At 34.5% G+C, this 22,474-nt stretch overlaps 1 protein-coding gene across 1 annotated transcript; it reads right to left on the reverse strand.

The window, feature by feature from the left end:
* Window positions 1-19,895: 19,895 nt before the first annotated feature.
* LOC149205955 (uncharacterized) lies at window positions 19,896-21,662 on the reverse strand. Its single transcript, XM_089393600.1, has 4 exons — window positions 21,155-21,662; window positions 20,823-21,059; window positions 20,512-20,719; window positions 19,896-20,415 (listed from the first exon to the last, which is right to left on the reverse strand). The coding sequence occupies exons 1-4, from the start codon at window positions 21,419-21,421 to the stop codon at window positions 20,174-20,176; spliced, it is 954 nt and encodes a 317-aa protein (XP_089249726.1). The 5' UTR covers window positions 21,422-21,662; the 3' UTR covers window positions 19,896-20,173.
* Window positions 21,663-22,474: the final 812 nt, after the last annotated feature.

Here is a 22,474-nt window from a genome sequence, read left to right on the forward strand (position 1 = left end):
CACCCTCTCATCACTCTGAGTCGTCTCCCTGCAAACATCCTCCTACCCCTAGTGTCAATATGCCCAGAACTCGCCATAGAATGCGTAGTCGAAGAGGGGGCAGCAGAGGCAGATTGTCCCGCTCTCCTCCATCTTCGGCCTCTGACACCTCCTCCCCTTCGGCTCAACTGACTTCAGACCATTACCCAAATACTCGCAGCGGCAGAGGCCGCTCACGACCTCTCCGCCTCCAACCGACGCATTCTGACTTGCCACCTAGTGAAATTCCCTCAAGTCCACAGCCGCCCCTCCGCTCAGCCCAATTCATCTACCGTTGTTCCCTGAACCAGCCCATCATAACCGCCACCATCTCCATTACCTTCCACGAGGAGGAGCCAGCCACAGAAGGTGGACGCCATACCAGCGCTGAGCCAGCCAGGGTTGAGGGGAGCACACACTACTCCTCCGGACAAGCAAACTGAGGAGGAGAAGGACCATGACCATCAAGCAGAAGATGACATGGATCCTTACAGATGTTTTGTCGTGGAGGAACACCCGGAGCAGCGGGAAGATGACACGGGAGCAACGCAGCAGGCAGAAGACGACATGGATGAATACAGGTGTTTCGTTGTTGAGGAACACCCGTCGCCGCCGCATAACACCTGACTTGCCAGCATGAAACCTGACCGGCCACACAACTTGCCACGTGTCTTCGAGTCTCAGGTTCCAGGAATTATGATATCTGGTTTTTTTGGGTTTTTAGGAAAATTTGTTGTCATATGGTTACTTTGATGATTTTTTTTTTTTGAAAAATTGGTTAAATACTATGCGTAATTGTTGGTTTCCCCTGTGTGGGCAGCAAGATAACACCTGCAATTTTATTTTTGAACTGGACTGGTTTCCCATTATGGGCAATCCAGACCTTGTTTTGTTGGTTTCTACCCTAAACCATGGCACGGACATGCAAAGGCCAAAGCCTCAGTGTACCATTATGTTTCAGAAATAGAATTTAGCATAATTTAGAAAAAAAAAAAATATATTAAAATTTTAAAAAGCTTATAATTTTAAAAATAAATCACAAAATCAAATACACTTTGTAAAATTTAACTTCGTATACCATCTCCTTCTTTAAAGTTTTAGTACATGCTTGATAGAAATGGATTGCTACGTTGAAAATTCACAAGCCAATCAATTTTTCATATCAAAAAGGTTAATATACTTAACCCAATTATATTGGGTTATTTTATATATAAAACAATTTTAAAAAATCTTCAAATTTTCAACCCAATAACATTTCAAACTAAGTGGTTCCCTACTGATGACATAGAATATCTCCTTGTAAGGTTGACAAGACGCAAGTCATTTCTAAGGATAACATCAATATTACATTGAAAATTTTATTGTTCAAGATTTTAGCACATTACATGTTCAGTTTGACAATATATTTGATAGTAAATAAAAGCTACACACCCTCCAATGTAAGGTCAATGACTATGACAGACACCATTGATGTCATTTCTATTATCCTGCGGTTGTTGCATTTCTTGAACAAATTCTAGCAATCTGCAGTTGTTGCATTTCTTGAACAAAACACCTCAAATTGGTATAGGAAGAACCCTCTTTACCTACAGCTATTTTCACAAGCTTCCTCAGCTCTTGAGCTCTCCTCCTCATATGTTTTCTTTCTTCCTCCACCAGAAGCATGGTGACTGCTCTTCTTACATCCTCTTCATCGGCCACACTGCTCATGTCCAAACATAATTGTATGCCAATCCCTAGGATTTCTACCAGGAACATCGAGTTAAATGATTGTTTTGCAAACATAGGCCAAGTAATCACAGGGACTCCCAGGCTCACAGTCAACAACGTAGAGTTCCACCCGCAATCACTTGGGAATGCGCCCACTGAAGGATGGCAACAAATAACCAACTTGCAAAAATCCCTATGATGGCGTTGCAGGCACAATCCAACACCAATGCAAACCTGAAACTCTGTGGATGAAAGAGAGCATGTCGCAAGTGGATGAAAGGGAGCATGTCGTCTGATAACAAGGCAGAACAACAAATTTCAACACAAAGCGGGAAAACAAATTTCAAATTCAAATGGCCTCCAAGAGTGGGGAATATAAATGGGAATATGCCAATAATAAATTAGAGCTACTGTCACTGACAGCAAGCAATATCAAGGCACATCGTGTCGATATTTCCCATTGAAGACTGGAGTCCCTTCCTGCCCGGAGGGTTGTCCCATTACATGCCCATGCATGTATGGTGAAACCGATATCGAGTGCATTAAAGGCTCGATAGCAGGCTGGTTATTTGTTTCCAATGTTGCATGTGCATTAGTACATTATGTCATTGTGCTTGGTTATCCTCTCGTGTCCTCAAAATATTGTTTCTTTGGCACTCGACACCTAACATTGATATTGGGATATTTTTGCGTATGATTGTTTAGTAGAAAATCTTATGAGAAGAATCCGTTGTTAATTTCTGATACAACTCTTGAGAATTTTATCAATGGTTTCTATGCTGAGAATTTTATGAATGGTTTCTAGGTTGAGTTTAGGTGAAAATGCCACTCTAGGGCGAGCTTCCAAAATTTGTATTTAGTATTGAATTTATATTGCTGTGATTGTATTACATTTTATTTTCTCAGAAAATATGGTTGTTGCAGTGGATGGGTATTTATAGGATATGGTTAGTGTGGGCTTAGAAGATATACAAGAAGGATGGTTGCATGCAAACTTATTTTTGCGTCAGTTTGAGTAAAATTTATGAACAATTATGCCTGAATTAGTTGACACGTGATTGAAAAATCAACGTTGTTGGTTATTTTGATTGTTGGGGTTCTTGTCTTTGGAGAGTTCAAGCATTCCATTGTCGAAAGTTCGGGAGGAAAATGTCATCTTCCTCAAAGAGGAAAGTCACATTCTCCAACACATGCACCAATGCATTCTCCCAAATCACAGAGTCCACATCATCCTCCATATTCAAGTCTTATTATGGTGCCCGATCCTTCAATCCTCGTGGATACATCATTCATTTGCTTCTTCCATGTGAACATTTACAAGTACAAGGCCATCTTTTCTCAAAGCAGATAAGTATGTGGCTCTTATGGCTTCAATCTGTAAATGTACTGCGAAATCTATTTTCTCATGTTTCAGTGAATATATAAGCCCAAGCTCAAGCCCATCTTTTCTCAAAGCAGTTAAGTTTGTGGCTCCTATGGATTCAATGTGTAAGTGTATTGCCAATTCTATTTTATCATATTTAAATGAATGTTGGATAATGTAAAGATGAGTGCTTCCACTTATATCGAACAATTGCGCTTTTTTAGAGACTTTTAGTTTGCATATTTCGTACTTGCGGCTCAGGGATATTGATTCTAGTTTTTGTTGATTTAACTATTGTGATTTCAGCAACAACCCTACATTTGGTGCTTGCAGCTCAAAACATGGTTTTTCTATGAGGGATATTGATTATGGTTTATTTTGATTTAACTATTGTGATTTCAGCAACAACCCTACAACAAACAAGGCACCTGAAGTCCACAATACATGAAATTCAACACCTGAAATTGTTGATCATTGTGGCCATTACTCTTGTACTTCTCATTTTAAGGGTCGTCATCTTCCTTTTACATATTGGACATCTACATGGGTGTCTAAGAGTCATTTATGTCCAGTTCTTCCATCATTTCAACCTCCAACAATACGAAAAAAGTCTAGTATTCATGACTCAGGTTGGGCACTGATTCATGGAACCCCTTTATGTAATTGTTTGAAGTTATTATTCAATATTCTTCTCAAAATACTAAACTTTCAATCTAGAAAATGAATCTAATCTTTCCAAAAAATGCTTATATCTATGTTGAAATATGCTCTTTGGTGGTTTTCCATATACTATAAAAGTTTGCTATGGAGAAGGGAATGGTTTTTAACATAAGCATCATAAACAAGAAATTCGGGGAAGAAACCCCATTATAGAGACTGGCATCTTCATGATCCTTATTGAAAATTAAATTTAAACTCAAAATTTTCTTGAACAATATTGCATTTTACTTATGTGCAGCTGCCAATAATGGAATTTCACTTGCCCCTTGCTAACTCATTTCAGCTCCTTCAGAATTGGTAAAAGGAAGGGATGTGCATATGCTATAAAGTATTTTGTTTTACAAGCAGATACAAATAATTTCAGTACTTATAACCTTACTGGGAAGAGAAGATTTGGTCCGTATAAAGAGCTCAATTCCCTGATGATTTTTGTGTTGTGTTCAAGATGATAGATGAAAACAGAAAAAAGATAGACAATGAATTTCAGGCATGAATATCAAGATTCCAAGTCTTTGCATCTGCCTACATTGGTTTGAAGCATGTACCTGGAAGAGGTTTTGTGATTGTAACCACCCCTCCCACATCTACCCACATTAGCTAGCATGTCAAGGTAAACATGAGCTGAGGGATACTATGACATGACCCAACCTCCTAGCTTCTTTAAGTAAGTGGAGTCGACAAACTGAAACTTCATTGACCTCCCTCAGGAGCTACAAGATCCCCAGGAGCTAAACAACCACTCCAGGTGACCAAACCCTGAGCTAACTTACCTCTTTACTAATTTAGGCCCCTAGTCGCATGCATAAGCCTTGAAGGTAGCGATTGCAGCGCATAATTTCCAATTATGAGCGTGCGACCCTAGAAACAGTGCCACCTTTTTAGGGCCTCGCTCCCAACCACTACCCATAACTTAATGAGACTTTCTAGAATGATATATAACATCAAGACAAAGTTATTCATACAAAACTTAGTCAATAACTTCACCTAACCATAACAGTGATTTCGTCAAACATATGGTGAACATGAAATCTACAGGTCATGAATTCATATCTAAACATAGGGGCTTGAAAATTATTTGACATTCACCAAGAAGGTATAATTCCCTCTCTTAATAGCTACAATCCATGATCACACTCAGAGAGATTTGGACTATTACATACAAACCAATGTAGTATTTACTTTCTCTTAATTAACACCAATACTTATGTCAAATTAGATATGTATAGATAGAGGTTGAATCAAGGCTTATGGATATCATGGACTAATGTTGTAATTAGTTGGCATGGCTCACTCATTATATAGAACAATTTTGCTGTGTAAAGATCTTGGTAGAGAAATCAACATAAGATTGAGAGAAGGAATTTAGTGCTATTGGTGATTAGTCTAGGCCCATTTTTTTGTTGAAATTGTAACTATGGTTGGTCTTCATAATTTTCATTTTACTTGTATCATTATGTATTTTATGTAAAAACAAAAGAAAAAGAAAAATATTATTCTCTACCATGTTCTTTATAGTTTATTTTGGTCAAATGTAAAAGGGCATGTTCTTCATGACCCGTAAAAGAAGCAATTTTGAATTTTTTTGAAAAACGTCATTTGACCTCCAATTTTCCAATTCAATGCTCCAGAAGACAATTTGGCTTGTACAAAAGATGTGTACTTTCGAATGAAGGAACAACTATATATTGTCACCCATCCTCCACCATTTGGAAAACCAATTCGATGGTCATTTGTGGAAGAGTAACTCGAGTCTGTGGCATGGAAATCTGAGGCACACATTCTGAAGTAAAGTAAGATTCTTGTGGCATCTTTTGCCTCTATTAATACGAGTTTTCTAAAGTATATTTCATTGTGACATGTGAGATTTTTGATGGACTAGACCTCTATGACATGTGAGTTTTTAATGGACTAGATCTCTATGACATGCAAGCTATTTTTATGGACTAGAGATATGTGTAATGCAAGCTACAAGAAGGCTACTATCTATATGTAATGTGAGCTACAAGAAACCTATTATATCTATGTAATCCCAGCTACAAAAGTACTACTATCTCTAGTGATGCAAGCTACGAGAAGGTGGAGTTTGGAGGGCTAACCCGACACTTGGATCACGGGTTAGTTTGACTTGGATTTCTCTTGTTGACGAAGAATCTACAAAGAAAGGATTTATGGGTTTGCCCCTTGTGGGTTTTTCCTTGGCCTTTGGCCTAATTTCTTGTGTTTCATGTCTTTTGTGCATTGTATTTCTATAATGTCTTGATGATCTAATGAATAAATAAAAATGATAATGGAAAAATATATATAAACAAGTCACGAGTAATTATCATGCTCATAAATTTTATCTTTAAAATTAATTTCAACACAGTTTCAGAGCTAGTATTGAAGAGAAGTTTGAGGTAGCCACAGACTCAAGGAGCCTAATGTGAGTTTGAGAGAAGGACAAATCTTGTATATTGTCTTGTGACCTGATCTAAGATGTAAAGAAGACTTGTTGGCCGAGTTTACAAGTATCTTTCTAGGTATATGTTGAAACAGATACCTTTGTGTTTGGACTAAGTCTGTTGTGCATCTTGAAGCAGGACCGAAATCTCTTGCTGGAGTGTTGTAGGTAGGATCTAAAACCAGTGTTGGAGTTGTATTAAGGGTTGAATTAAGATCTATAAGAAAGTAAGAAGAATGGTTTGAAAATCCTAGCAGGTCGAGGAACTTCAGGAGGACCAATAAATGTTGAAGCAAAAGTCACCTAAGTAGGAACGATTAAAATTAGCTTGAAATTCCTCTTGTACAAAGGTTTGAAGCTTTAAGACCGGCAAGTCAAGAAATCAAGGTATGTATTTGCTAACAATAATTTACGATTGAGGCCATGTTCTCTTGACAACTTAACTTTGTGCTAATATCAAATCTTAGACAAAGCCCATTGAAGTTTGTTTACACAAAAAATTTGGGGCCTCTCTCAAAAGTAGCATTGGTATTGAAGTACTTCTTCAAATTATATTGGCTAGTTCCTAGCCCGAACAAGTGTACATGCATCGCACACAATGTGAAATATTCAGGAACTAAGTTTGAACATTGGTAGAGTCTTTGGAATATAAGGTGTGTATGTGTGTGTGTGTATTATCACTACAATTTTGTTTGAAGGAGATTTTTCAATGAAGATAGAGTGAATACTTACATCATGTATTGAGATGACTTAGAAATATATCAATGCTCTGCCAATGCCACCTTATAAAAATCAGAGGATGATATTGAGAACAATTGGCATGATGAATTCAAATATGATATTACTTGTGTATAAAGCACTGAAATTGATCTATTATAATATGAGAAACCATCAATTTATTGATAAAAACAATAACACGGTATTGAACACTTGAACATGTTGCAAAAGGGGAAGAATGTTGGGATTGAAAAGCATTTGTTGACATGGAATTTTCACATCAAAAGAAGAGGATTCATTGTCACTAAATATACCTTAAAATAGGTCGAGCTCCTCCTTAAGATTAAAGTTTGAAGTCATCTTAAGGAAGATGTGAAACTTGTTAAAGCACTACTCTGCGACAAGCGAAGTTCCTAAAGCATATTTTATGTGTTTAATGGTATGAGTAGCATTACAAGAACATTACTTTGAAGTAGCCTGAAGAAATTGCGACTTGGAACCATATTCAAGGAAGACAGGTAAAAGTTTCTCAAAAAGTACGTATAAATTTTGTTTTCATATCTCAATAACTAGGCATAGATCTATAAGTTCATCTAAGCTAAGATATATGCTAAAATTACATATACATATTTTTTATATCTAATGCAATATGAGGGTCAATATCCTCTCTCTTGAGGACAAATATCCATACATATGAAAAATGAATTTTTTTATCATAATTAGAATGGAACTGTCATTTCTAGGGTTTATAGCTAACATATTAAGCATAAATGTAGAACTTGCAATCTGGAAGATGGAAGGTATTGAGGATTTTATATATTGAAGCATCTAGGGTTTGTAAACCCTAGCAAAAGTAGGAATTAATAAAACCCTAGTGAAAAAAAAAAGAGAGCTAATTGTTTCCACTGTAAGAAAAAGCCCTAGCTCTTGAGAATGATAGAAATGACATCATGCTAATGTAAGGACAAGAATGGCGAAAATTACAAAAGGTCCAAGATTAAGAGGGAGTTGACTCTTATCAAAAGAAAGTATTCTATACCTTTTCTCCTTGATTAAGAATGTTGTTAGTCTTTAAAGTTTTGGTTATAATTGTTCTCTCGTATCCTCTCAATGAGGATTGCAGGAAATAACTAATATGACCTAGGCTTTGGAAACAAAAGAATGAATGGAGCAAGCCAAGAGGACTTTCTAGATGAAGTCTAGAAGAAGAACCAAGGACCTGGTTAACTTAAAGTAGGCCTTGATTTTTATAGAATGCGGCAAATGACAACATTAAAGCAAAGAAGGTTCTCCCAATAAGAGGAAGAGGAACATGTTAAGATAATTGTATCAGTTAGAAGAGCTACTCTAGATTTTTTTAAGGAGCCTCGTGATTAGAGAATACCTCGTACTTTGGGATAGAAGGAATCATGAGTCAAAGAAAGGAACTTTGACTTCAAAGGGCGCTGGAAGTAGAATTTGACATGAAGGATCTTACACTGCAACTTGAGACTTGATCAAATTGGATTGGCAGTGCTAATGATGAGTAGAGACATTATTCATGGAATTTGGTGTGTTTTCTTTGAAGAGCATGAAGTAGGTTTCTGTTGCATTGCAGAGCTAGAAGATATGGCAGCTTGTACAATTAGTTATGAAGTAGTTTGGTCCCATAAAATGTTTGATGCATTGTTTGACGATGAGCTAGATTCAGTCGTGATACTCTATATGGAGATTGTCAGATAACCTAGAAGGTCGAAGCACACTATGATTCAAGACATGATGTAGAATGGAGCTGACAAGCTAAAATGGAACTCCACGGATGAACAAGAAGTTGATACATTGATGTCGCCCTTTCCTATGGGATAGGATAGGTATTTTTTAGACAATATTGGGCTTATGGATATCTCTTCCTTGTTTGGCATGGAGTGAGGATAGACACCTTCATCCTCAATGTGTCATGTACTATGTCAAAGACTAATAGTCAGAAGTCTAGTACATGAACATGGGTATGGAGAATAGTTGATTGAATAAGCATTAGATACCGACATTCTTGAGATCTATGTTTTGACCAGGACTAACAATCATAAGTCAAGTACAATGATCTAGTATAAGAATGGTCCAAGTGACTAATATAATTTCCTTGTGTCAACTATTGTGAAAGTGGATTAGGAAATGGTCATGTGAGGACATACCTTGGTGAACCTAGGTGGGGTATGTTCCTTGAGAGGCGGTGGTGTCTTATTGAATGCCTCCCATAAATGTGCTCTGATCTAGTGGAGAGATAGATCTTACTTGTCAAGGACTTGGTATTTTGACAATGTTGGTTATGATGATGTTACCATTGTTGATGCATATCAATCCATATCCCTTCTTATAAAAGTCTTCAACTTGAGAATATCTCGATGAGTCATTACGAATACCTCTCTATTTAAGAGGGAGAGTTGAAACTATAACTAGGGTCGGTCTTCATAATTGTCATTGTACTTGTATCATTATATATTTTATGTAAAAACAAAAGGAGAAAAAATTATTATTCTCTAGCATGTTCTTCATGCTTTATTTTGGTCAAAAGAAAAATGTAAAAGGGAATGTTCTTCATGACTCTTGTAAAAGAAGCAAATTTGATTTTTTTTTAAAGCATCATTTGTCCTCCAATTTTGCAAGTCAGCACTCTAGAAGACAAGTCGACCTACCCAAAAGATATTTCCTTTTGAATGAGGGAACAACTATATATTGGCACCTATCCTCCACCATTTGGAAAACCAATTTGGTGATCATTTGTGGAAGAGTAACTTGCAACTGTGACATGGAAATCTGAGTCACACGTTTTGAAGTAAAGCGAGCTTCTTGTGACATCTTTTGTCTATGTTAATACAAGTTTTCTAAAGAATATTCCTTTGTGACATGCGAGCTTTTGATGGACCAAATCTCTATGTCATGCAATCTATTTTTATGGACCAGGTCTATGTGTAATTTGAGCTACAGGAAGGCTATTATCTCTATGTAATGTGAGCTATAGGAAGGTTATTATCTATGTGTAATTCTAGCTACATAAAGACTATTATCTCTAGTGATGCGAGTTACAAGAAGGCAGAGTTTGGAGAGCTGACTTGACACTTGGATTACTAGTTTGTTTAACTTGGATTTCTCTTTTTGACAAAGAATCTACAAGGCAAGGATGGATGGGTTTTCCGCTTGTGGGTTTTGCCCTAGCCTTTGGCCTAATTTCTGGTGTTTCTTGTCTTTTCTGCATTATATTTTTATAATTTATTGATGACCTAATGAATAAAGAAATGCTAAAGGAAAATTAAAAATAAACAAGTCACAAGTAATTATTATGCTCGAAAATTCTATTATACATACGAATTTCAACAATTTTAGGTCCCCTATTATAGTTTTTTATGAACCCCACACTATTCATTTTATGAAATACTTAACAAGTGGGTAATGTTATATCATTAATTATTTGTGAACCCATCCTCTATCAAAATATTTTTGAGGGAGCACAAGTAGAGGAAATATTGCTCCTAAATGGGGAAAAGCTTCAATTTAATTATGTACATATGCACTTTCGAACCAAGGATATAGTGGGAAGTCACTATTAGAAATATTTAGGTTTTACATGTGGAGGACACTAATGAACATAAGGAAAATGGTGTTCGATGTCCATCCTCTTCATCTATTGATTATAAACATCCTCTTCCTCTAGTGATCCTAAACATGTAGCATGGTTGTGTGTCTTGACCCATGTGACATAGTGCATGGGATTTCGATGCTCTTTGTAGCAATGTCAATTTTGTTGACTATCAATGTGCATACCTTACTTTATAGGAGCATCTTTGGAGCACAATATGTTTTAGGATTGCAACCTATATGGGGTTATGTACAAGACAAAATAGTATAAAAATACATGTTTTTGGCCAAAAGAAATGAGAGGATTTGTTTGGTTAGAGAAACATGTAAAACTTAGCATCATTTCCAATTCTTTAATGCCCTCATGAATTTATCAATAAATACTTCACAATTTAAGTATGCCAACAAATTGAGACACAAATATATTGGGACAATTGTGTCATACACCTTGGAAACCTATAGTGGTGTAGGTAAACATTGTTAAGCTATAACAATGAATAATTCTTGAGCAATCATGAGGAATAAACACTAAGTAGCAACAAGGTATAAATACAAATTATTAACAAGAAATGAATGCTTAGTAGTAGTTGTTGGCCAATTAATTGTTCGTGATTTCCAACATGTATAATTGGAATATCATAATTGGTTTATGGTTTTGTTATTCCTATTTATTGAGTGTCAAGTTTGGAGGAAAATAGAGTGTGAGTTTTAGCTTGCTATCATGCTATCAAAATCTCTAGAACCCTTATGCCACTACCAAACATTCTTATTGAAAGCATGAAGACTCTATAATGTATTGTAACCATTTAGTTGTTGAATTATAAATTGAGTGTGATTTAGAGCATGGGGATATTCTCTTATAAGGATTTTCCTTGAGAAATCATTGTCTAATTGTTGAATGTTTTTCTCTTTTTTTATTCATGAGAAATGTCTTTGTATTCCATGTGAGGAATATACATGTTTCATTCCAAGAGTGACTACTCAAACTAAACAACAAGGCTCAAAGCCATTACAACAAAGCTCACTAAAGCACTCGTGTGAATTGAAGTTGGGTGGGGAGAACAACAATCATTCCTCCCAACCACTTGAGATAAACCCAATTGACATTATTTTTATGTTGTTTATTACTACAACGACATTTATTTAATTTATGCACTTTCTTCTCCCATTGATTAGTATAGGAAGCATATTCCACACTTCTACTTCTTTTCATTTGGTATCAAACCTTCATCACCTCAAATCCAAGGTGTTAGGGACAAGGTTTTGTTCATCTAATCTTGATTTGAATGGGAGTTTGTGTGAAATGAAATGGTGAGCATGTTTAAATTAGAAATGGATAAGTTTAGTTGCACTACCTTTGAGTTGTGGAATCTCGAGATGGAGGATCTTCTTGTAGATCAAGATCTATGGGTTTCGATATTTGGAACCAAATCCACTAGTATAAAAGATGAAGAATGTGTTGTGTTGGAGAGGAGCAATAATTCTTATCAAACTCTATTTGGTTGATCCAACATTATTACATGTTTCTAAAGAAAAAAAGTGGTGAAAACTCTCTCGAATAATTCAAGGGATTTGTATCAAACTCAATCCTTGGTTAATAAACTTTTTCTATCAAAATTTGTTTTCCTTGAGAATGGGTAATAGTGAATCTGTAATTGAGCATCATAAAGCACTTAACACTATTGTGAACCAGTGGATCCCAGTGGGAGTGAATATGATGGATGAGGAGGATTTTTGTATAATCCTTTTGTTTTATTTCCAAATTCATAAGACAACTTGGTAATGGTCATTCGAATCACTATAAAGACATTGGTGCTTGATAAGGCTACAATTTCTTTATTATTAAAATAGGTGAGGTGGAATGCTTCTAAATCCACCAATGGTGTTCAGGAAAATGGGGTATTCCATACCCAAACACCTTCAATAACCACTCACAAAACTAGATCGAAGATCATAACACCAATATTTTTACATGGTTAAAACTCTCTGAAAGGGAAAGAATCCACTACCCTAGCCAACATGACTTAAGGAAATTTCATTAATATAAAGCAATGGATATTTAATTGCCTCGTTTGAAAATTTAAGCATATTAAAGTTACCCAAAGTTATTAAAATAAAAAGGGGGAGTTATAAAAAAATTGAGGTTTGAATGATGTATTAAAGTACACAGTCACATGAAAGTTGGCGTCTTCTTTGTAATGTTGAGTCATAGAATTCCAAGTTAAGGTTGAATATTAATGAGTCATCTCAAAGTCAAAGTGAGTCAAAGCCAAAGGTTATGCCACTAAAATACATTGTTGCAACTCTGAATGAAAAAAAGATGTTGTCATTGTAGTGAAATTTAGTCTAGCCAACTATTTTCATGAGTTCAAGTCTATGTTGGAACTAGCCATTCCCACAGCAGACAAGCTTTATTTGTAAGAATTATTGACTACTAAATATTATGAAGCCATGATGAATACAAAAAAGAAAAGTAGTGAAAGATAAGAGTCGTGATGAAGTACAACAAAAGGAAGACTCCATAAATGAACTAAAGTAGACACAATGCATGTTGATGAAGTGAATATAGTTATATGTTTGGGCATATGCTACAAGGAGTGATGGTAACCTTTGTACAACATTCTTAATATTTGTTGTGCTTGATAGGAAATGATGTACTTGAGCAAGAGGTGCATTATTGGTTGTACCCAACAACCAAGAAGTTTTTGTTCCAAAATGTAAAACTTACCCATAGGAAAGTTTATTTCCACGAGTATTTTGTAAGTCCTATCCTACATGCATTAGTTGGTAGCACATGTAATCATGTAGTGTGTATCTTTTTTATAGGAAGGATGTGATATCAAATTGCGGAATCAACCACTTGGATAGTACAAGGGTGGCAAGTGGACTTATATTTAAACTTGATGTGGAATCAAGGAATTGTGTCTTTTGATTAAGGGTGAAATGTGAAATGGATTAATCTCAAAATTTGAGAAGACTAGTACCAAGTTAGCTAGAGTTTAACATGTTGATGAACCATGTAGGTTAAATGGATTCCTAGAGAACTAGCAAGTATAGCAAATGGCACCCATGTATCTCGAGAGATGGATTTCCTTTTATTTGGACATCAATTATGAACGGTTTTCAAGCATTTATAATAAGTTTTTGTATAAAAGTAGAAAAGGAAGAATAAAAAAGCCCATTGTGAAGATGTGATATTTCAAGTAGTGGAAAAGAAAAACTCATGATAATGCTTGAGAAAATGACAAGAATAAAACTCAAATGACAATGGAAAATTCAAGTTAAAATCTTGGGAGTGTTGTGGAATAGACTCAAAGACTCTATTGTAATGTGAGTCATACATTGATAATGCTTGAGAAAATGACAAGAATAAAACTCAAATGACAATGGAAAATTAAAGTTAAAATCTTGGGAGTGTTGTGGAATAGACTCAAAGACTATATTGTAATGTGAGTCGCACATTGTGTATCTTGTTTGAGTCGGTGTATTGATTCTAGATAATGTTTGAATGCGTCCCTAGTATCTCCATGGATGGAGTATGAGAAATGCATGTACCTAAGTCAACGGTGTTGTAAGCTTGATGAGACATGTATACCACTGAAATTTATCATGTTGAAAAGTTCGTGTAATCTAAAAACCACCTTGTGAGAGCATTGAGTTGTTTGTGATGTATCCCAATTTAAAAGCCTATAAATAACTAAAGAAATCATCTCCTTTCAAGCAAAGGGCATAGTTGAGGTGGCAACCCAAACATGAGTCAATGAAGAAAGTCAAAACAAAGAAATAGCTTTATTAGTAGAGACAGTGCATCATCAAAACCAAAAAAATTATTAAGTTAAAAAGTCAAAGTTGCTCAATCATATATACAATGAATTGATGATTTACCACAATATGGTAGATTTCATAGTTCCCCTCTCATTGGAATCTTCAAGGATAATGAAACAACCCTGTTGGAAGTAATGCTTCCATGTCATGTGTAGTTGTCATTATGAATCCCTAGGGTCAATCTAGAAACTGTTGATTCCTAGGTTGTGAGTTGGGGCCAGTGTAAAAACTGTTGATTCCTATGTTGTTAGTTGGAATCATGATCCAGATGTGTCATGATCAGTGTATTATGTCCTATATTTGTAATTCTTGTGATCAATAAAATATTGAAGAGTGATTTGTGTTGTATAATCACTTTATGCTCTCTCTTCTCTTTTTCTACTATGATATTAGAGCCGAATCTGGCTTCATTCCCTTGCCGAAAAGCCAAAAAGATGTAAGAAAGTCTTGAGCATTATTGTTCTGTACATACATAGATTAATATAAATATGTGATAGTTGATTTTTGTTGTGAGATTTATTTCTCCCTATTTAGACGTGTGTGGGTGTGGTTATGTAGATTTGGAGTTCCACAAAGCCAATCATTCATTGTAGGTCAAGCAGTTAATTTGGCTATGGTTTTGATTCAGGCTGCTTTTTTGCCAATTTCTTGGCCATATTTGATCATTTCTGCAATGTTTTCAGCGTATATATGGTTTTTGGTGTCAACTTCTGTGGAGCATTTTTTTTTGAAGATATTGTTGAACAAATTTGATGTTGTTTAATGTACCTGTGCGGACACCATCGATCGTGGTTGCATACCTCTTTAAAGTACATGTTCTCCCAAAGCGTTGCCCACTAAAAATTTCTGGATCAGGGTATTTATCCGCCATTTCTACAGTCCATGCCTCTGCAAATTATTTTGGTTCTTCGCCAGCCTTTGGGAAATCGGATGGAGATCTGATGCTGAACGGATCATATTTCACCCCATCCGAAGAATTGGTAACTCAACTCAGGATGTAGACATTCTCCAATGCAAGAGAGGAACTCGCTGCTAATGTTGTGGCTGGTGTTTTGGACACTGAATGCAAATGTTGTGGAATGCATGGGAATTAGAACAACGACCGCAGTGGGAGCAGTAGTGTGTTGCTATCAGTGAATACCGTGACTAAGAATTTCTATGTGCCCTAGGAATATTCACAACACAGTTCCAATCGAAGGAGAGGTGTGAGGTTAGTCTCGCTAGTCATCACAAGAGGAGTAAGTGAAGGTTAATTTATTTTATGAATTTTCTTTAAGGAGAAGCGCACCACTAATTTCGTCATCATCCTTCAAATCCATATAATGTTTAAATAAAATTATTTTTGGTTTGTGGAAGCATTTGGGTAATAATATATTGACGAGTGTTGATATAAGAGAAGTCCAAATGGGTGGATTTCATATATCATATTGAAATCAAGCAGCTCCCTGATCCAGTGTTGTAGAGGTTTTGTGGGGCAGCTCCATATTCAGTTTCTCTTGTGGGAAGCTCTTATGGGTGCGGAACTTTGTGCTGCTTTAGAAATCGCAGAGATTGCTCTCCCAATTTTTATTTTTTTGATATTATGTTAATTTCGTGTTGGCTAAAGTTGTAATTTTATCATTGCTATTTGTAGTATTAAAAAAAAATGTAAGATTGTTTTGGTGTTGTGTGGTTCTTATATGTGTGAAACGTCAATTCTTGTATTTTAGTTATAAAAAAAGTTGATGGTTCTTAAACTAGAAGCCCCAGTGTCCAAAATATCAATTCTTATGTAAAGTCAAGTTGTTTGATTAGCTCTTGAACACATTCAATATCCAAACCTCCATCCTATCAACTAACTGATAGTCAAACACGATATATCGAACAAATGGTGGTTGGTCCATAGGATGGCTCATTACTTGATGGCTCTTATGGCAAAAGCCCCGACGAGGGTTGTCAATATTATTTATCCTGCAAAGTTCATGAACAGTGGTCAAAGACAGTTACATTTTAAATGGAGATCAAGTGACAACTCAAAGATGTGGTGGTGAGAGAGCAATGTTTGCGAGATTCCAAAGTGGATGTGTATGCCGATGAAGACGACTCGGATATATATTTAATTAATGTTGTAATATGTATTCCATGTGAACATTAAGGGATGGTGTTGGAAGTAATGCTTCCATGTCATGTGTAATTGTCATTGTGAGTCCCTGGGCACTAATTTAAAAATCACTTATTCCTATGTTGTGAATTGGAATCATGATTCAGATGTGTCATAGTCAATGCATTATGGCCTATATATTTGTAATTCTTGTGATCAATAAAATATTGAAGAATGATTTGTGGTGTGTGTAACAACATGTGCCATATTGGAAGTGAAACCTTTTAATGAAAACCAAGTTAACATAAACCTTAAGCTCTATTCAATGGAACTACTCTTTTATATTCTTTAAATTTATTTTCAATGATTTTTTCTACTAAAATATACTTTAAAAAACCATTAATATAATATTTTGCTAAAAAATATCATATTTTAAATAACAAAACAACATTTTTAAACTTAAATGGAACTACTCTTTTATATTCTTTAAATTTATTTTCAATAAATTTTTCTACTAAAATATACTTTAAAAAATCATTAATATAATATTTTGCTAAAAAATATCATATTTTAAATAACAAAACAACAATTTTAAACTTACTTAAACTTCTATCACAATTATTTTACTAAATAATACCATAATAATATTAAAATTTAAAAAAAAAATATATATATATATATATTATTAAAAATTTCACATCCATTCATCAAAAGCTAAATTAGAGTGTAGAAAGGATCACATCAAAATTTTAATGAAGTAATATCAATACAATGAAAACATACATAATGCATGGTCTCCGATCATTCTCTAAAAATTACAAGGAATCACAAATAAATACAATGAAAACATACATAATGCATAGTCTCCAATCATTCTCTAAAAATTAGAAGGAATCACAAATAAAATTAAGTATTAAATCAAATTAAAATTAAATGTTGTTAGTACTATAAAACATATATTTTGAAACCACTAAGTATCAATAGTATTTTACCCAATTCGATATTATCAACCCAAAACTAATTTTTATGAATAATCCTTAGTTAATAACATTAACTTCATCCATTCTCAAACTTAATTTATTATGTATCACAACACAATTATCAAACTATTTAAACAAATGTTTAACATGAATAAATAAATATAAAATTAAAATTAAAAAAAAATACAACTTAATATTAATATATCATATAACTCTAATTATACAACACATTTAATATACAATTTAAACAAATATCTTAACCTTATATTTATCATGGTTTGCAATTTTACATGAATAAAAAAGCATTCTCAAAATATAATAATTTTAAACAATATTAATAATTTAAAAAAAAAATATTAAGAAATTCACATCAATTGAGCAAAATTTAAATTAAAGTGCCAAAAATATCACATCAAAATTTTAATTAAATAATATCAATATAATGAGGAGATCAAAATGTGTAGTATCTAAAGCATTCACTAAAGATTACAAGGAAAAACAAATAAAATTATATGTTATTAGTACTATAAAACATATATTTCAAAACTATTAAATATCAATAATATTTAATATTTACCCAGTTTGACATTATCAACTCAAAACCAATTTTGTATAAATAATCCTTCACTATTAACTTTAACTTTGTTCATTCTCAATCTTAATTTATCATACATCACAACATATTTATCAATTTAAATGTTTTAACATTACAAAAATCTTGATATTAATATCTTATATAACTTGAATTATATTACACATTTAATTTAGAATTTAAACAAATATCTTAATCTAGATATTTATCATGGTTTGCAATTTTACAGAAACAACAATCACTTTCAAAATAACAATTACAGCGTATGATCTAAACAATCTCATAAAAACATATTAGAATATATTAAATAAATGATATGAAGAATCCAATAAATACATATTAACACAATCACATTAATAAATAGGATTAATATACATCATAAAGATAAACTTATTTGAATATATAATAATACATAGTTTATAAATAAATGATACATATTTTATAAATAAATAATTACATGTATAGAAAATGAAATTTTTATTTATTTAAATATTATCTTAAACTTGTTATATCTAAAACTTTAATATTATCTTAAATTTTTAATAAATTATAATATTTATTTAGAAGAAAATATATTAATTAACATTTTCTTATAATTATATAATTGATAAAATTACATGAATTTCATTGGGTAAGACAGCTATACCAACCATCACAGCCCTAACCCAATGCAAACACTATTTAGATATGATTAATCTAATTTCGAAATCAATGCTCTCTTCATTTCCTATTAAAGATATTAGATAACTTTTATCCATAACGGGTAAAGGTACATTCTAAATTCCGGGAGTTTCTCATATATATATATATAAATCTTTGAAATCTATTTAAATATTTAGATATAGAAATGAAATTGAAAAATTATTTAAATATTTAGATGATGTAGTAGACCTTATTTAAATATTTAAATGGAGGTTTTGGCACTAATATAAGAGGTGAAATCATGGCATTTTAGAGGCTGTTCTGGTTTGCCAAAGAGAAACATTTGAATATCGTCAACATGTATGGAGATTCCAAAACTTTCATAGCAAAAATACAGGGACACTCTGCATTTGACCCACCTCTATTAAGTTTATGGAGATTCCAAACCTTCCATAGCAGAAATACAGGGACACTCTGCATTTGACCCATCTCTATTAACTGGATGGATTAACAGGATTAAACATGTGCTGGCCTCTCTCTCTTCCTACTCCATGACACATGTATACAGAGAGGACAACAAGGATGCGGACAGACTGTCTAATGGGGGTCTACAAGGACAATATGGTATCATGCATTACCAACTAATAATAGATCATCTCATTAGAGAGGAAGGCCAGATCAACTTGCCATAAAAATGGATCCTGTTTTACTAGTTTTCTGATCTTTTAGCAAACATTCTGATGGGCTGACAGATGCCACAGTTTTTTGCTCTGTTTTTGCATTTTTGGATTTGTGTTTTAAGGATTTACTAAACCAGATGTTATATTCAGATATACAAGCATGCATGTTTGTATATTGATATGTCTATCTTCTCTCAGTTGTATGTACTGGTGCACATCTTATTCCCTGTTTGGCCAATCAGTCTTTTCTGATGTATTCTCACTAATAAACTTTTAATTATATATATAAAAGCCAGCATTTTTTTCTTCTAAAAAAACCTAGATAATATATTAGAAGAAAAATATTCTTCTAAAATCAAACTGTGTTCACTCATTTATTTAAAAATCAAAATTCCTGAACATAATTGAACTAATTCAGAACAAAATATTCAAACAGACATATAAACCACCATTACAGCAACCCCTACAGCATAATTGAACTAATTCGGAGCGAACCATTCAAACAGGGAACAGGAAAAACCAGTAATCTGAATCTATTCTAATCTAATTCCACATACTTTGTATGGACAGGACATAACTCGTCGAGAGGAAATCACTAGTCATCTGTATCTTTTAATGGAAGTTATCCACTCAAAACCATATCATAACTTCACCTTTACTACTTTCTCTTTGGTTTCCATGCTTTCCAGAGTCATATAAAAAGCGTTTACATTCACTTGAAATTTACACACTCTCTAATATGTTCCAAAAGCAAAATAATTAGTACCTTAGCCATATACTCGTGAAGGAATTGCTCAGTAGGAATAGCCAGAATGACCCACAGACACTAGTTCGGCCAGATGCAATGCATCGCCTTTGGACAGTGGGATATCCCTTCTCTCCTGTACAGATTTTGATATGGCTAGATATACAGATACCCTACCTCCTTCACTTGGCAATGGCAAGACTCTAGTAAGTCGCCTTCCGTTGTTAAACAAGTACTCAACAGAATCACCTTCTGTACTAAACCCTTTCTCTGCTATGCTGTAAAGATGATCTGCAATTAACACCAGAGAAATTCAGTAACAAATTGGATATCTGGTCATATGCCAACATATTGCAGGAATCATGGATAGTATTCAATCCTCCTTACCTACAAAGAGGGGATCATCCTCTGCCATCTTGCAAAGTTGGGTAAGAAAACGACCATACATGGAGGGGTTGTCCACTCGGCCTATGACATATGATTGACAGGGACAGACCTTCCACACCAACTCAGAGTCTCTGCTCCGCATCTTATGTCTTACCACAATCTTTATAAAGTCCTTGCTAGTAAGTTTCTCTAGCAGCAACTCCAGAGTCTGTAACTCCAAAGTTTTTTATGTTACTTCGCCCAAATAATTAAAACAAAAAATGAATTCAAGCTTTCTGAATCATAAAGTTTCATAATCTATGAATGCACACCTTTTTGCTGAGGGAATTGATGCGATCCGATTGGGCAGCTGCAGCCCTGGGAAGCTTTAGAACCAAATTGCACTCATCCTCCAGGAGGCATTGAGAAGTCAATTTCTCAAGGTCTACAGTGACAGAAGGAACCATCTTGACGATCTTATCAGATTTCCTGCTCTGGTTAATCACTTCAACTTGGACAGGACGAGAGAATGTGACTAATTCATCTTCTTCATCAGACTCTACATCTTCCTGTTTCAAGAAACAAAGATATTGTTCCAAGAACACACTCTTAAAAATCCCATAGAAACCATTACCCAAAAGAGCTGAAGGGTATATATACTCACCTGATCATCAGTAGGGCAAGAATTGATGATTTTGATATCTCTGGAGAAGCCAGTGTTTACATTGGTTTGCTTCATGGCCACCAGGTCTATGGCATAAAGCTTTCCTGAAGGGTACTTGGCAGATTTAACAGAGCCCAACGTAATATTTGAGTCCCCATTCTTCTTTGCTCTCAGAATTTTTCTTGCATCCTCTGGAGAATATAGAACCCACTTGGTGTCATCTTTCCACCAAACACCCTTCTCAGTTGGATCGGCGATTTTGCACATATTGCTTCTCAAGCAGCAACAATGCCCGCAAAAATTATGCTGTGCACAGCAAACTTTGACGGTGTGAAAAACAAATATCAGCAACAAGCCTAGCAGAAACTATGCAGTGGAAAGCAAATTTGAAAGGGTAGAGCTTCGAACAAGTAAATATGGGCAAACATAGGATACCAATCTTCATGGCCAAACAACCCGTGACTAGATTGATGGGACAGTTCATCGGATCCATTCCTCTGCTCAAAATCATACGGATTAATCTAGTTTTGCAAATCAAAGATTGTGGAATAAAGTTTGATAAATTGATACCTCTCCACATAAATGCATGGCTTTTTAAAATTTTCCACAGGATTAACAATTTCCTATGTAATGAGTTGTATCACACTGGTTTGAGTACAGGACGATCCTGAAGAGAAACTTCACCGTGAAGCACGTAGGTCGGCAGAGCCTTGTTGTACATATTATTATTAGCCACCGTCAAGGAGGCAATGTATGTCAAATCTGTAATAAAAGTTTTAAGTGCCGAATTGAATCAAAATATTTTTCTAAAGATACGAAAAGTATATTTGATGGTTAATGTATTAATTAGAATATATTTAATAGAGTTCAGAATAATGTGTTTAATAATCTTTTAGATCATTAAGTAAGGTATGGTAAACGATTTTTTATTTTATTTTATTTGTAATTGATATTAATTAAAAGTTAAACACAGATGATGATAGTGACGTGTAAGTTGTTTTTATTTAAGAATGTGGTTAAAAATTTGGCGTGGGTTTTTAAGGCGAAAGCTATTTCCACCTCTATTGATACATTAATGTGATGCCTTACACTACAGATTTCTCCCACGATCCCTCCTCCTTACGTCATTGTCGTCGCGGTCCCTCACACTATGCATCCATGCATACGATGGCATGTTACATCTTACAAAAATCTGGCGACCCGATGTTTCTGCCCGTCTAGCCTGCCCGCCTCCACTGCAGCGACGCCCTACGGGTATTAACGGCATTTAATGGAATTTGATGTTTTAAACGCATCACATTCCATCGTCATATTTTCAAC

This window comes from Pinus tabuliformis, chromosome 1_2 (assembly GCF_031772625.1).
Source record: "Pinus tabuliformis cultivar Carrire ecotype Pingquan chromosome 1_2, CPIR1, whole genome shotgun sequence".
In the NCBI taxonomy this organism is placed as follows: Eukaryota; Viridiplantae; Streptophyta; class Pinopsida; order Pinales; family Pinaceae; genus Pinus; species Pinus tabuliformis.

What these genes read in the sequence shown, in the direction of transcription:
- LOC149205955 (XM_089393600.1), bottom strand. Translation starts at nt 21,421, where the DNA reads ATGTGCAAAATCGCCGATCCAACTGAGAAGGGTGTTTGGTGGAAAGAT. An exon ending in TCAATTCCCTCAGCAAAAAG is followed by an intron (nt 20,720 to 20,822) that starts GTGTGCATTCAT and finishes TTGGAGTTACAG; the next exon opens with ACTCTGGAGTTGCTGCTAGA. An exon ending in GGATGATCCCCTCTTTGTAG is followed by an intron (nt 20,416 to 20,511) that starts GTAAGGAGGATT and finishes TGTTAATTGCAG; the next exon opens with ATCATCTTTACAGCATAGCA.